The sequence below is a fragment of the Microcebus murinus genome, chromosome 31 (genome assembly GCF_040939455.1).
Source record: "Microcebus murinus isolate Inina chromosome 31, M.murinus_Inina_mat1.0, whole genome shotgun sequence".
NCBI classification, from domain to species: Eukaryota; Metazoa; Chordata; class Mammalia; order Primates; family Cheirogaleidae; genus Microcebus; species Microcebus murinus.
The window spans coordinates 655859-673730 of NC_134134.1; the positions used below are offsets into that span (position 1 = coordinate 655859).

Genomic DNA, 17872 nt, shown 5'->3' on the forward strand with positions numbered 1-17872 from the left:
CAGGATCCACACTTCTCATCTCTCACAAAAATCAACTCACAATTGATGAAAGACTTTATTCTATGGCATAAAACCATAGAATTTTAGAAGAAACTGTTGAAAATGCTCTTACATACTTCAGCCTAGACAAAAAATTTAGGAAGAATACCCCAAATCAATCACACCACCAACAAAAATAAATAAATCAGGCCTCATCATACTAAAAAGTTCCTACACAGCCATTAAAAGTATAACTAGAGCAAGCAGACAACCTAGAGAATGGGAGAAAATATTTGCATGCTATATATTCCATATATTGCTAATAGCTAGAATTTATACACATAAGTCCAGGAACTCAGTAAGATAAAATCAAACAACCTGATTAAAAGCATGCCAATATATGAACAGAAAGTTTTAAAAAGGACATGTACTATGGCCAAGAAGCATATGAAAAAAGTGTGTATATCTCTATTCATCAAGGAAATGCAAATGAAAACCAAAGCGAGATATCTCTTTACTCCAGTGAAAATGGCTTTTATCAATAAGCCCAAAGTAAGTGTAGGTGTGGATGTAGAGAGGTAGGAAGACTTGTATACTACTAGTGGGACTGCAAACTGGTACAATCTCTCTGGAAAGTTACATGGAGACACAGGAAAGTACTAAATTTAGAACATCCATTTGATCCAGAAATCCCACTACTTGCTATCTAACCAATGTAAAAACATCATCCTATAATAAATACATCTGCACTTGAATGTTTATAACATCAAAATTTACAATTGCAAAGAGGTAGAAACATCCTTAGTACTTATAAATACATTAATATAAATATATCTATAAATAAATATAAAATGTGATATATGTATACCATGGAGTACTACTGAGCCTCAAATTCAGTGGCTAAATGACACCCTTTTATATTATCCTTGATTATGCTGGAGGCCTTTCTTTAAAGTAAACTATCACAAGAATGGAAAAACAAGCACCACAAATAGTCCCTATCAAATTGTTACCAATCGATCAACACATATGTGAACAAATGGAAGTAAATTTCATTGGGTATTGGGCTGTTGAAAGGGGGAGAAGGTGTTGGGAAAATCCACTCCTAATGAGTGTGGTGCACACGATCTGTGGATGGGCACAGTTGTAGCTCTGGTCAGTCGATGCAAAAGCAATATACATATTCTAAATGATTTACTCCCATAATATTTTGAAATTAAAAAAACAATTTTGTAATATGTAAGAAAGTTTTGAAAAGTTCATCTCTGTATCTCTTTAAGATATTCTTTTTATTTTAATTATTGTAAATTCACAAAAATTGAAATCTTAATTACTTTTAGTTGTTAACATCAGTCATGTGAGCTATATTTACATCATCATGTACTATATTGTCTGGAATGTATGTACTAAGTAAATGTGAATTTCAGTACACATGAGAAAACTACCTGTTTTGCCCATTGCCTAACTGCTGACAAAAAGCATTATGTTTTCTGTTCCTAGGAGTGTAACAGCTTAGAAATATCCTATACATACAATCAAAATACATCTGTCTTATTGTGACTGACGTTTCATTAAGCATATTGTCATCGAGGTTTATCTATATTGTGGATGTTATTAGAGAATCTGTTTTTTCTTAAGCTGAGAAATAATCCATTATTTCTACATTTCAAATAGTATTTATCTGTTCATTTGGCAAAGGCAGTTTGGGTTGCTATCATCCACTGACTTTTGTAAATTATGGTGAAATGAATATGCATATGAATAGAACTCTTTATTTTACAATATATGTAAGAGCTTATTTGTGTTTCTTTCTCATTCATTGGTCCAGGTGTCTCTGCCATTAGATAACTTCTTTGACTACTGTATCATTTTTTTATTTTTCTATTTTTATTTCAGCATATCATGGGGGTAGAAATGTTTAGGTTATGTGTGTTGCCTTCACCCCCAGAGTCAGAGTTTTAAGCGTGTCCATGCCCTGATGGTGCACATCGCACTCCTTATGTTTCTATATACACATCCCCTCCTCCCCCTCCCACTTGCCCGACACCCGATAAATGTTAATCCTATATGTCCACTTAGGTGTTGATCAGTGAAACAAATTTCCTGGTGAGTACATGTGGTGCTTGTTTTTCTATTCTTGGAATATTTCACTTAGGATAATGGGGTTCAGTTCTATCTAGGAAATTACAAGAGGTGCATATCAGTGTTGTTTCTTATAGCTGAGTAGTATTCCAAAGTATACATTTTTAATGTTTTAAAATGGGTAAGTGTGGTACCTATAGCATTGCTTCTCTTTTTGATGATTGTTCACATCTTTGTGGTCTCTTTAGATTTCATATTATTTTGGGGTTTGCTATTTCTATTTTTGAAAAAATGAAATTGAGAATTTGAAAGGAATTGTATTTAATCTGTAGATCACTTTGGACATTTTCACAACATTAGGTCTTCTTCCCTTGAACAAGAACATGTTCAAGAGTGTGTTGTTTATTTTCCTATACTTTTGAATTTCTCTGTGTTTTTTGTGTCACTTATCTACAGTTTCATTCCATTCTGGTGAGAAATTAAACTGTGTAAAATTTCAATTTTCGAAACTTGGTTAAGACATGTTTTCTGTCTGAACAGGTAGATTTGTAGGAAGAATTTTTATGAGCTATCAAGAATATTGTATATTTTATTATGTTCTATATATGTGTGAGGACTTATTGTTCTCTAGTGATTTCAACTCTCCTGTTTTCTTACTAGTAATTTGACTGACCTTATTAGTATTGAAAGTGGAATACCATGCTATCCTATTATTTTTATGTTCATTTCTTGCTTCAATGTTGTCAACACTTTTTATATATTTGAGAACTTTTATGCGAGACATAGATAGATATCAGATATATAAGTTATATTTAAAGGGTTATCAGTGAATGACCTCCTTTTATATTAAATGTCCTTGTTTGTCTCTTGTGGAACTTTTGACTTAAAGTATATTTTATAAACTATAACATTTTGCACTTCAAAAGTCATGTGCCTAATATAATTTTGAACTCCACTGCTCTGGTATGCTGAGCATTTTCGTGGTATGTCTTGTTATTTCCTGTCACTTTTTGTCTATTGCTTTCACCAGGTATGAAGTCAAGTCTCTTTAGAGAGAATATAGTTGGATTTTTTAATTTCTTTATTTAATTGTGTCTTCTGAGTAGAAATACTAGTACATAAATATTTGCATAATTGTCTAAAAGGGACGGATTCAAAATTGCCCTAATATTAATTGTTTATATAACTTTTGTCACTATTTAGTCTTTCTTTTCACTCCTTTTCTCCTCATTCCACCTCACTGAATTTTAGTGATATATTTTGTTTCTGTGGCCACCTTCATTTGTGTATTGCTTTAAACATTTTTCTGGTGTTCACTGTGAGAATTACCTAAAATATTCTGAAGTTGCAACTTATGTTAAACTGATAACTACTTAACTTCAATTGTACATAAAAATTCATAATATTTATATCTGCTCTCAACTTCATGATATAGATGTCAATAATTATGTCTCTTTATATTCTGTCAATTAACATGTGGTAATGATCATTTTTATTTTGTCTTTCAAATTTTATAGCATAATTAAATTTTTTGCACCATCAATATAATACTGCAGAATTTTATTTTTGATATGTGCATATCTTTCCCAGAATGTTATGTAGTTGTCTTGGAAGATAGAAACCAGACATTCAAAGGCCATCAAAAACCAGATGTATGGACACATGTGCCATTGGTTGGAATCTCTTTTGAAAGGGAATCCAGGAAATAGAATTTTACTGCTAAAGTGAGAACTCTGTATCAGTGGGGAGGAAGAGTTTTGCTGGGTAAATGTAACAAATGTTCCTTCCCCTTCCATATGGTTCTTGGTGTCATACTCATCTGGGGTACCATGAAATATTACCAATTATGACTTCTCAATGAATCATGTTTGCAAATATATTTTGAAGGTAATATATCTATGATGGAAGTAAGACTATGGTAGTCTATTGCACTTTCTTGCTAATGTCCTTGGTATAGTTTTGTATATTCAAATTATGAAGTATACTTACCTAAGTATAATTAGTGAGATACTTTGTTATTTTAATTTCTTTCAGGACTGTCTTCCCATTGCACCCAAGACCTACTGCCAGAGAAGGGCATAAAACATCCATTCCAGAAATCAATAATAAGACTATATGGAAGCTTTGACCTAGAAAATGTACATTTAAGAAAAGACCGGGAGTGTGTTGATGAGTGTAAGACGCAGAAAGTATGTTATGATAATCTTACCAAATGTTTGTCAGGTAATCATAGGAAAATCTTGAAAGGTTATAAATGTATAAAAATGTTGAGCAAGTCCTCAAATCTAAATAAACCTAAGATAAGATATACTGGAGAGAAAAGATTCAAACATAATGAATGTGGCAAACCTTTTATGCACAGCTCAAAAGTTCTTGGACATAGGAAATTTCACACTATAGACAAACCCTCCAAGTGTGAAGAATGTGGAAAACCCTTTAACTGCTACACAAATCTCACTATACATAGGAGAATTCACACAGGAGAGAAACCCTACAAATATGAAGAATGTGGCAAAGCTTTTACCCATTGCTCAATCCTTACTCAACATAAAAAAATTCATAATGGAGAGAAAACATACAAATGTGAAGAATGTGGTAAAGCTTTTACCCAGAGCACACACCTTACTCAACATAAAAGAATTCATAGTGGAGAGAAACCCTACAAATGTGATGAATGTGGCAAAGCCTTTATCAAGATTGGAGACCTCAATCGCCATAAACGAATTCATACAGGAGACAAACCCTACAAATGTGAGGAATGTGGCAAAGCCTTTACCCAGAGCACATACCTTACTGAACATAAAAGAATTCATAGTGGAGAGAAACCCTACAAATGTGAAGAATGTGGCAAAGCCTTTAACAAGATTGGACATGTCCATCGACATAAACGAATTCATACAGGAGAGAAACCCTACAAATGTGAGGAATGTAGCAAAGCCTTTACCTGGTGCTCAACCCTTACTCTACATAAAAGAATTCATAGTGGAGAGAAACCCTACAAATGTGAAGAATGTGGGAAGGCCTTTACCCAGAGCACATACCTTAATGAACATAAAAGAATTCATAGTGGAGAGAAACCCTACAAATGTGAAGAATGTGGCAAAGCCTTTAACAAGATTGGACATGTCCATCGACATAAAGGAATTCATACAGGAGAGAAACCCTACAAATGTGAGGAATGTGGCAAAGCCTTTACCCGGTACTCAACCCTTACAATACATAAAAGAAATCATACTGGAGAGAAACCCTACAAATGTGAAGAATGTGGCAAATCCTTTAGCCAGAGCACACACCTTACTCAACATAAAAGAATTCATAGTGGAGAGAAACCATTCCAATGTGAAGAATGTGGCAAAGCCTTTATCAAGCTTGGAGACCTCAATCGACATAAACAAATTCATACAGGAGAGAAACTCTACAAATGTGAAGAATGTGGCAAAGCCTTTACCCAGTTCAGAAAACTTACACAACATAAAAGAATTCATAGTGGAGAGAACCTCTACAAATGTGAAGAATGTGGCAAAGCCTTTACCCAGAGCACACACCTTACTGAACATAAAAGAATTCACAGTGGAGAGAAACCCTACAAATGTGAAGAATGTGGCAAAGCCTTTAACAAGATTGGACATGTCAATCGACATAAACGAATTCATACAGGAGAGAAACCCTAAAAATGTGAGGAATGTGGCAAAGCCTTTACCCGGTGCTCAACACTTACTCTTCATAAAAGAAATCATAGTGGAGAGAAACCCTACAAATGTAAAGAATCTTGCAAAGCCTTTATCCGGTGTAGAGACCTCACTTGACATAAAAGATTTCATTCAGGAAAGAAATCATACAAATGTGAAGAATGTTGCAAAGCCGTTACCCGGTACACACACCTTACTCTGGATAAATGAATTTATACTTGAGAGAAACCCTAGAAATGTGAGCAATGTGGAAAAGCCTTTTCCCAGTGCTCAATCCTTACACTACATAAAATAATTCGTAGTATAGAGAAACCATATAAATTTGAGGATCGTGGCAAAGCTTTTATCCAGTGCTCATACTTATATCTATATGAAAGAGTTCATAACAGAAAAAAATTGTATAAATGTGAAAATTGTGACAAAGTCTTTAATAACTGCTCCAATCTTACTCATCATCAAAGAAATCATACTAGATATAAGTGAGATAAATGCAGTGACTTTGGAAGTATTTTCCCAAAATATTAGCTTTAAAATGCACAACAGTACTTATACTTATGTAAACAATAATAATGTAGAGTGCTGACAATATCTTGAGTTATGGCAGAGATTTTATTGGACATGGGAGAACTTTCACTGAAAGTAATTCTCTAATATTTTCTGAAACATTGATCAACATCACAAAAATTTTCATAGATAGAAACCTTACAAATATACTGAATGTGAACAAATATTTATGAAAAAGGTATACCTTAGAGAACAACAAAGAACTGATACTTAAAACTCCTTTTGAGATATAATAAATTTCAGAACACATATAATCAATATTAAGTCTAAACAGATATCAGAGGACTGACAGAAAAATGTGCTGAGGCACTAACACATTTAAACATTTCTTTAAACCAGGTTGTTGTTTATAGAGAATAACTCTGTTAAAATAGTTAGATAAATTATTTTTATGTCAGCTTTAAAAACACGAGATTTTATGAAAATTATTATGATGTGTAAAATATACTTTCTCGTCAGGGTGGGATGCAAATGCAATAAAGTATAATTTTTTTTGCAACCTTTGACAAGGAAATACTGATGTAATTCAACTTTAAAAACAGTAGATGCTATGCTTCATTTTTAGTGTGTATGTGAATGTCTATGGTTAATGATAGCTACATCACAGTTATTAGAAGTCTTTGTGTATTAAGTACATATCATTCATCTACTTTTCCATAGAAAACTAAAATCACTGAAATGTAAGATGTATGAAATGGAGAGGTGCTGTGTGGTAGACTTCTAACAAACAGTATTTCAAGTGATATATGATGTAGGTATACAGATTAATATCCTTCTCATTAAAATCAGAATAAAACAATGACAATATTACAAATAATTTGTTTTACTAATTGTACATTCAAATAATGAAACAGTGAATTTTTAAATATTTTTAGATTACATGTAAACCTAATTTGTTTTATTAAATTAAAAAAGGTTTTTGTTGTGTCAAACGTGTTGTAGATTGAATGAACTGTTAGTTTGTTACCAACATTAACCTATTCCATGTTACTCAAAGTTGGAGGCAATGGATTGCAAAAATGTACTATTGGGTTACACAGTAAAATTAAATCGTTTGTGATCTTTTTTTCAGTGGCTTCAAATTTCTAATTCTTTGAAGAATAATGTTCCCACAAGTTTTATTTTTTATTATTTTTATAATTCATTGTCACTGTAATGCTTATAATAAAGTTTGTCCACTTAATGAAAAGCCATATATTTCTGAACACTGAATGAGTACTTATTACATTTTATGCTACGTTTTTCTTTCAACATGCCACCCGTCTGGCCAGTTAAACAGAAATAAACACACTTTTTTATTTATACTGAATCAAATACACAAATACATCACGTATAAGATGAACTTTGGTTGCAGTAGATTTATAGAGTAAGTAATTATGTTTGTGTGAATATGGATGTATACTTATTTTGAAAAGAAAAGTAGAAATATTGAAAAAAATAGTTAATTTCATAATTGTTCAGAATATACTAGCAAACTAGAAACTCCACAGATTCTGAGAGCAATATTTTTTGCTTTATGTTGAATGAATTTGTTTAAAATTCTAAAGTCTCTAATTCAGAACCTGCCCGTGCCTATCTTCTGTTCTTACACGGTTATTACTCATGCTAGGCTTAATATATTATTTTATTACTTGAAAGTTTGTATTTATTGTATGTATGACCTACTCTGCAATTATAAGAATGATTTTTATAAAATTTAATTGTGGCTCCAGGTAAGAGATTGAAATGTCCAGGGTGAAAAATGTCACTGATTTTCATGTGGAGTGATGAGACCTGCAGAACAAACAACTCTCAGAATTTATCAGTGGGAATTCAGCTTCTTTCATTTCTTAATTATTTCCAGTGTTTTTTTGTTTTTTTTTTTTTTTTTGGTCTCTTTTTATCTTCATTCCCTTCTACAAATGTATCTATGCCATTCTTTTTTCTGCCTGCACTTGGGCTACAATATTCTCACTGTTGTACTCACCTGCTGAGAGTTCACATAATACTTTAAAGGTTCTGATGAGAATTGTAGAATTAATTTAATTTGGTGAAAATCATTTAACTATAGAATTTGAGGGAATTTATTGGCTATACATGCAGTATTCTGATTACTTAATTAAGATTAGAGAGATTCAGAATCCTAAGCTTAAAGTAAGAGCCTTAAGAACAAAGACAGATATACAATTCTGAATGCCAGAGGATTAAATCAAGAACTCAGTATTGTTTGCTTTGTAAAAGCAAACTGTTATTAGATCCTAACATATAATGCCATAAATATGAAAATAATTCCAATAAGTAAAGCATAAATAAGTGTGTGATGCATACAGTAAGTACTATATAAAGAAACATGAGAATCTGGCAATCTCTTAATAGAGAGTTTGGGTAAATAAAGAAGTTTGAATTTAATTTTCTATAAAGTACTTATAGTACAACCTATGCATCCATCTAGAATCTACTTATGAGTGTGTATTTTCAGGGTTAGAATATAATAGAATTATTTCTGTGTATTTAAAATATTTGGAATAATATTTATCTGATATTTCAATCTAGAGAATTTATTTACATGACTTTATCTTCCTTTATTTTAGTGGGTGCAGTACACAGTGCACAGTTTTCATTTTTAGTCATCTAACTTTGACAAACGATTCGGTCATTCTCTCTAGAGGAATCTCATGGATCATAGCTGCTTTTTGATTGAAAATTTCATTAGTGATTTTGGATGCAATCCTGCTTTCTATGTCCACAGTGGCCAGAGGGGAGACGGTGAGCACCACATACATCTTTAGTCTCTTTCATAACATAATCATCAGCACCAGGAAGTCCAGCTGTCTTTAGCTTCAAATAAAATTGTTAAAGCCCCTTTCATGTTCTGTGCTGCATTATTAATCTGTTGGTAAATATCAGAGTTCCCTTGTTTATGAATGACAGGTGGAATGACAAAAACAGCACTCTCACTCTGTTGCCCAGGCTAGAGTGCCATGGCATCAGCCTAGCTCACAGCAACCTCAAACTCTTGGGCTCAAGCAATCCTTCTGCCTCAGCTTCCCTAGTAGCTGGGATTACAACCATATGCCACAATGCCCTGCTGATTTATCTATATATTTTTATTTGGCTGATTAATTTTTTTCTATTTTTAGTACAGACACAGTCTTGCTCTTGCTCAGGCTGGTTTCAAACTCCTGACATTGTGTGATCCTCCTGCCTTAGCTTCCCATAGTGCTAGGATTACAGGTGTGAGCCACTGCACCCGGTCAGCACAAACTCTCTTTACACCAATAACTCGTTTAAAGAATTGGCTCAAATGGAAAGATTAATTCCTTGGGTTTGGAAATCTCTTGTGTGAACCGTTATATCTCCGTGTAAACTTTTAAAGTTCACCACTTAGTGCAGGGATTAGATGTGTCAGAAACCCTAGCTAAATGAGTCCACAGACCCACCAGTAAAAATCGATGGCACAAATGATGGGACAGGAAATTTGGTTTGATATTAATGCTTAACTAAAATATGATGATCAAGCTATTTCTCAAATTCAACAGTGCTGTATTAAGAATGGAAAAAGATAGCTTCTCTTAGACTGTAGCTTCCTATATAAATGTTAAACAAAATGTTAATGAAACTCATGTAGATTTTATTGCTAGATTGTAAGAAACATATGGTGCAAGAAATGGTTAGTCCTCCTAATTTAAGAAATATGGTTTTACATATATTGGCTTTTAATAATGTTAAATCTAAATGCCAGCGGCTTTATGCCCAGCAAAATTAAAGTGCATGGTGCCACCGCTGCCATGGCTGCTGAGCCACCAATGCTGTGGCTGTGCTCAGCCAGGCAGCCCCGCACCAGCTCCCCTCCACCGCACCCCAATGGCACCTTATGGAGGAAGGGGATCACCTGGCTGCTGAAAAAACTTTTAAGAATTTGCCATTATTTGTCCTGGTCCAACAGGCACATTAATATTAATAATTTGGTCATATTTTTGTTACATGAAAAGGAGTATTAATGCATTTAGGTGTAATTGATTCAGCTTATTCGAAAGAAATTTCAGTTATCAAGGAAAATAGCTCCCAATCCCACAATTTCCATCTGAAGATGGGATCCAAAGTTCAGTGAGCACCTGCCTTTAAGTTACAAAATTATCTCCTCCTGTATTAACTTCAGAAGCTTGTTTTTTTTTTTTGTTTTGTTTTTTTTGAGACAGAGTCTCGCTTTGTTGCCCAAGCTAGAGTGAGTGCCCTGGTGTCAGCCTAGCTCACAGCAACCTCAAACTCCTGGGCTCGAGCAATCCTTCTGCCTCAGCCTCCCTGGTAGCTGGGACTACAGGCATGTGCCACCATGCCCGGCTAATTTTTTATATATATATATCAGTTGGCCAATTGATTTCTTTCTATTTATAGTAGAGACAGGGTCTCGCTCTTGCTCAGGCTGGTTTTGAACTCCTGACCTTGAGCAATCCGCCCGCCTCGGCCTCCCAAGAGCTAGGATTACAGGCGTGAGCCACAGCGCCCGGCCCAGAAGCTTGTTTTTTATTGGAATTTAACCAATTATCAAAAAAAGAGAGTCTCACTAATTACCCAGTAAGTTTATGGTGCACTGTTTAGGACAAATAGGGCTGTCTAGACTTCTTCCTTCAAAGCTAATTATTATTCATCTAGATAACATATATGTAAAAGTTAGGATATGCTTAGTTATGTACAGGAACGACTTTATGTGTCCCTTTGCAATCTCTCAGTGTATTGGCACTGTGCACATCACATTGTGATTTGAGTAATAAAAGGGTTTCTTTTAATTCTCTTTTACCTTTGTGGAGTGGTTTTCTTAGTTTGATACTCTTTACTATTAATACTTCCTGAACACTTTCCAGAATTAAAACTGCAACATAAACATAAAATGTGCCCACCATTTCTAAATTAGAAGGGCTTTGAACACTAGGTTCCTTCTTGAGCTTCCAGTCTGTAACCAGCAAGTCTGCAGCAGAGAGCTTCACTGTCCCCACATCTGAACACAGTGAGTTCTCTAGACCTCTTTGGTGTCTAGTGTTCCTCCGGAGTATAGTTAGACCAGATTCCTGTGAATACACTCCCATAGGATAATAATTAGTAGTTCTATCCTTTCTGTAAATGCATCTCACATCTTTAGAACTTATATGGATTCAGATACCATCGGCCTCAAACACAAATGGGAACAATATTATGCACACAGAATTGGACACATAAACTCCCTTTCTGCCTTCAATTCTTGCCCAAATGCAAGGAAATGGGCAGTGAGCCCTACTGAATTCATGCCTCTCTAGAGACCTAAATCTTCAGCTCTGAACTCTGAATCCAAGGTCTGAGTTTCCTCAGGATGCATTAGAGCAGCTTCCAAAGAGGAATTTCTCTTCCTGTTTTCCTTCCCTCTCTGTAAAAGCGAAGAATACACAAATTTGATCCAAACTAAACCTGGCCTCAACCTGGAATTTGCAAGACAGGGACACGCTTTGGACTGAGGATGGATCAAAATCTCCGGGGAGAAATATGCTGCAGCGTAAGAGATCAACATGGACTTGTAAGCGGACATTGAAAAGATCTATTAGGGATAAGTGTAAACAATCTTCCAGATCTTGTGCAGTGTCATATTATAGTTGCATGAGAAGAAAAGAAAGGCTGGCACCACATCTAAATTTTTCCGTAAATTATTGAACACTTATTACTCACCTTTTCTTGTATAATAAGGATTAAATCACACAATGTAAAGGCTTCTTCACAGTGCAACAAACCATACTTCTGAGCATATAGCACATCTCAGTAGACATTGCATTATGCTGGTCTTCATATGGATATTAAGTATATGTTGTGATGAGTGTTGGGCAAAAGGCAGTATGCATGCTGTGCTTGCTGTCTCTACTGAGTGCTATCAATAATGGATCTATGTTGAGCAACATCAGCACTAAAAGTGACATGGCTAAGAACCCAATTAATGTGCCCCTTCCACCCCAGCAGACCACAATTCTTAGAGTGAGGCCCACAGTACCACATGATTTATATTCACATTGATGTTTCAGACACAAATTTAAGGTAATTACCTTTCAGCTAGGCTTTCAAATAGGATAACCTGGCTAGATTGAAGAAACACCATCACCTGCCTGTTGGGCTGGATGGGAACATCCATGTGGTTTTAATTGTGCCCCAAATAATTCTAATTTGATAACAAGGTCAAGCAATAGGATTCCTGCATATATTCATAAGAATTGGGTTTAGCCTTTGTTGTAGAGGAAAGTCACAGGTTCTGGTCTCTTGGGCTTGTTAGAGGCAGATCACTGTGGTCAGATTCCCATTCCTGTAGCAGAAACTCCTGGCACCTGTAGCAGGGGAAGGTAACCAGAATAAAAAACAGGAGAACCTCACATTTTGGTCTCCATGAATGAGCTGATCATAGCTGACTCTTTACTGTGAGCAAGAGTAATTGAGTGTAGCCCTTCTGCATTTTATGTTCCTCCTGCTTGTGAATGTGGTGGAAACAAGGGATGAAATTGTGCTCACTGCTTTAAGTGCAGTCTCAACATTTAATTCTAATTGTTTTACAAAATCTCAGCTGAAAAGAAATTTCAGAGTAGGAGAAGAGGAAGAAGAAATGGCTGGTTTTCAGGTAAGTGTGTCCCAGATTAGAGGTTGTGTCCACTGTTTCTCCTAGAAAGTCATGTAGAACTTCAGTTTTTTGAACTTGTAAACCTTTAATTTTTTACTTTTGTTGTGTATGCCTAAGAAGTTTGTAAGTACATTTTTTTTCCTTTCTTCTTATGATAGTCAAGAAGCTCTGGAAAATCCTTCCTTCCTATATAACAGAGCCTGCTCTACATTCTCGCCCAGAAGCTTCCTATTACAATAACCAAATTTTATAAGAACTGTATGATATGTAATATGAAAATGTGCCCATTGTGACAGGTCAAGATAGAATAGTGTGGATGTCTGAAATTCCTGTTGGGCATTGGATATAGTCTTTGAATTTGAGTGAAGAGGGGAAACATGTACTCTCAAAGATTTATCTGGTTGCTTTATCAGCTATAAATAAAATATCATTAGGAGAATTCAGGAAGAGGATAGCATTGATTGTGTAGGATAACCAGAAAATTATGGAAAATAAAGAAAATAGAAGACTTGCTCTGTGTGATGCTAAAGTATTTACATACATTATTAAAGACAACAAAACATGGGAAACATCTGTGTCTGAAATTTGCATACAACTGATGATTTTTCATGGTTACATATTGTTGGCCACTACTATCCCAGCAGTTATTTTGTATTCTACTCTTTGCAATGATGCCTAACAACAATTTGTCCCACTAAAATGATATTAATTACACTTACTTGCTTAAGAAGCTCTCTGAGAGATTGTTCCCATATAAAGTTAATTGTTTTTTTCTCTTTATCATTAAGTATCTCATGGAGATTTACTGAGTGATGTGCAGGAAGGATCATATTTAATCTGGAAGCTCCCCTTTCTTCTTATAGCTTGCTTTGAAAAATGAGGGCTATCATCTTTGTTCTGTTCTGATGAACTGAGATAAATTCTACCTTTTACTGGATGTTGACAACATACTCTCCTTAGGCAAGAAGCATTGATATCAGTAGTTATATCATGTGACATGCAGAGATTCAGACCCCACCCCAGATCTCCTGAATCAGAATCTGTATTTTAACAAAATCTCTAGTTCTTCATTGTACTCGTAAAAATTAGGTGATACCTTCTAACTCACTATGTTTCTCTATGTGAGAAATATGCACAATTTATCAATGTTTTGTAAACATAACACCCATAAATTTATATTACTGTTGTAAGGCTCTTAATTTTGTATTCAGTGATTTATCATCCAAAGCATAATCATATGCACACTTTTTCATACATCTTTTGTGATCCTCATTCCAGCGGATAAGAGAATATGTTCAAGAATATCAATGTGCTAAAAATTATCTTATTGGACAATTGCAGTCACTCATATGTCAGAAACAGTTCTCATAACTCATTTCGCTTGCAGTCAAATTAAGAACTCTCTCTATGACCACTTGGGAAATATGTGTCTTTTTACAGGAGCTGGTGACATTCAGGGATGTGGCTGTAGAATTCTCTCCAGAAGAGTGGGCATGCCTTGACAATGCTCAGCGGAATTTGTATAGGGATGTGATGTTAGAGAACTATGGAAACCTGGTCTCCCTTGGTGAGGATCACTTATGTACAGAATTCCTGTTTCACATTAAGGCTATTATTATTTTATTGGTAGTTTCTTAAAGGTTTCTACTTTACATGAATGAATTTTATTTTTTTTATTTTTATTTTAGTGTATTATGGGGGTACAAGTGTTAAGGTTACTTATATTGCCCATGACCCCTTCCCCCTTGAGTAAGAGCTTCAAGCATGTCCATCCCCCAAACATTGCACATCTTACTCCTTGCGGTTGTATACACCCATCCCCTCCTCCTCCCTCCCATCCTCCTGACACCTGATAAATGTTACTCATATGTGTCCCCTTAGGTGTTGATCCGTTAATACTAATTTGCTGGTGAGTATATGTGGTGCTGGTTTTTCCATTCTTGAGATACTTCACTTAGTAGAATGGGTTCCAGCTGTATCCAGGAATATATGAGAGGTGCTATATCACCATTGTTTCTTAAAGCTGAGTAGTATCCCATGGTATACATATACCACATTTTATTAATCCACTCATGAATTAATGGGCTCTTGGGTTCTTTCCATAGCTTCACAATTGTGAATTGTGCTGCTATAAACATTGGAGTGCAGATGTCTTTTTCATAAAGTGACTTTTGATCTTATGGGTACATGCCCAGTAGTGGGATTGCTGGATCAAATGGTAGATCTACTTGTATCTCTTTGAGGTATCTCCATATTGCTTTCTACAGAGGCTGAACCAGTTTGCAGTCCCAATAGCAGTGTAGAAGTGTTCCTATCTCTCCACATCTGTGCCAATATTTATTGTTAGGGGACTTTTTACTGGAAGGCCATTCTTACTGGAGATAAGTGATATCTCATTGCAGTATGTTCAACATCTCTGATCATCAGGGAAATGCAAATTATTTTATTCTTTCTGTATTTTTAATTTCTGATCTGTTCTATGTCTATTTTGTATAATATTAGAATCCAAGGTTCAGAATAACATGGCAGCATTTCAATTCCTCTACATTCTCAACATATGTATGTATGTATGTATGTATGTGTATATATATTTACTTATTTAAAAGTTCTCAATGTAATCAAAAAGTCCCCAAACAGCAAATGCTGGCATGGATGCGGAGACAGAGGAACACTCCTACACTGCTGGTGGGACTGCAAACTAGTTCAACCTCTGTGGAAAGCAACATGAATGAATTTTATATCCGTGCTTTTAAAGAAAATTTGAAGATTTTGGTGCATAAAATAAAATCATTAGATGTCTCATGTTATCTTGAAACTTTCCCTTTTTTCGGATTTCACACTAGATCAGCTGATCACATGTCTGGAGCAAAGGATAGAGCCCTGGATTATGAAGAAAGAGGAACCAACAGCAAAATATCCAGGTAGGTGAGATTCAGCAAAGCACATAACAAATGTTAGAGAGGTAAATCTCAAAGAGGAAGGCAGATATTAAAAAGTGGCTTGGAATATTCTGTTCAGTTGGAAATGATTTTTAGAAGCCTGTGTATGTTACTCTTTATCTTCCAGAAGGACATCTGTTGTCCCAGGCTCTTGAACTCTCTAAGAATTCTACCCATGAAGTGATCATCCTTAGAAGTCAGTGAGAGCCATACTTCTTTTGATGGCTTATAAGGGACTACATTATATATCAGCATTTCTATTGGTTAGGACTTATGGGACTATCTGTGCCTATTTTGAAGACCACTACATTAAACCATCTTTTGACAGGGTTTTGCTCTCCTGCCATTTCTTGACTACAGTGGCTGATCATAGCTCACTGCAAACTCAAATTCTGGGCTCCAGGGATCCTAAAACCTCTGTCTTCCAAGTAGCTAGAACTATGGGCATGAGCTACCATGGCCAGCCATTATTTTTCATTATTATTATTATCTGGTAAAAATGGAATCTCCTTATGTTGCTAGGGCTGGTATAAAATCCTGACCTCAAGTGATCCTTCTTGCTTGGCCTCCAAAAGTGCTGGGATTATACATGTGATCCTCCATGCCCAGCTCCCTGTTTTTTGTTGTTTTTTTTTTTTTTTGAGACAGAGTCTCACTTGGTTGCCCAGGCTAGAGTGAGTGCCGTGGCATCAGACTAGCTCACAGCAACCTCAAACTCCTGGGCTCAAGCAATTCTCCTGCCTCAGCCTCCCGAGTAGCTGGGACTACAGGCAGGCGCCACCATGCCCGGCTAATTTTTTCTGTATATATTAGTTGGCCAATTATTTTTTTTCCTATTTATAGTAGAGACGGGGTCTCGCTCTTGCTCAGGTTGGTTTCGAACTCCTGAACTCAAACGATCCGCCCGCCTCGGCCTCCCAGAGAGCTAGGATTACAGGCGTGAGCCACCGCGCCCGGCCTCAGCTCCCTGTTTTAAGTTCCTTTTGATGTGTCATTTCTGAAATATGTAAAGGGGAATAGTGGAGATATTTGGATTTGTTTCTGTAATACCAGAAACCCTAGGGACAGATAGTCATATTTTCTGCTTCATGATTTCCAATTCTAAGTTTTCAGAGGCAAGTCTACAGAAAGTGAGGCTCACTAATTTTGTACAAATGCATAGCCTCTGCCTAAATGTAAGAAAATCTAATGTTATTTCACTTCTAAGTAATCTTTTTCTAGTATAAATAAGAGTAAATTTTCAACTTTCTTATAGCCAAATACCAAAACTATAATATAGTTTATTTTGCACTCTCACCCTATAGAATTCCAAAATAATCTGTTTCATTCAGTGCTTCACATACATGAATATATTTATATTCCCAATTGATTCACAATATTTTGATAACTTATATTCCATAATTTCCCTCTGTTTAGTAGCATCAGAATTGTGTCATTCATATGTGTGTATGTGTGCATATATTTCTGTGTATGGGGTGTTTAATGGGTGGAAGTTTCCACAAATAAGAACTGTATAACTGTGTATATTTATTGTACACACTGTAGTGATCAGATGTGTGTACAATGGTAAAACAATATAATAAAGGGCATAAATTATTCCATCATCTCACATATTTACCATTTAATTATACTGAGAAAATTTATTAATAGAGAGGTCTATGGTCTTAACAAATTTTAAGCATATAAAACATTATTAATAACCCTAATCATGTTGCCATACAATAGATCTCCAAGATCTGTTCATCTTATAACTAAAAGATTTTACCCTTAAACATCTCCTCATTTTTTCTGACTCTACACCCTGGAAACCACTGTTGTACTCTTTATTTTTGTAAATTCAACTTTTTAAAACTAATTATCCATAGCAATATTCATCTTTCTGGGAATGGCTGATTTTACTTAGCATAATGCCTCCTACGTCCATCCATGTTGTTGAAATGGCAGGATATTTATCATTTTCATGGCTTAGTAATAGTATATGGTATGTGTTTGTACAATCATTTTTTAGTCTATTC

At 35.2% G+C, this 17872-nt stretch overlaps 1 protein-coding gene across 1 annotated transcript; it reads left to right on the forward strand.

Moving 5' to 3' along the window:
* Positions 1-1113: 1113 nt before the first annotated feature.
* LOC142865666 (uncharacterized) lies at positions 1114-5867 on the forward strand. The gene is given in 2 exon segments (XM_075998847.1): positions 1114-1134; positions 4632-5867. Coding segments are annotated over 2 exon segments (1257 nt in total).
* Positions 5868-17872: the final 12005 nt, after the last annotated feature.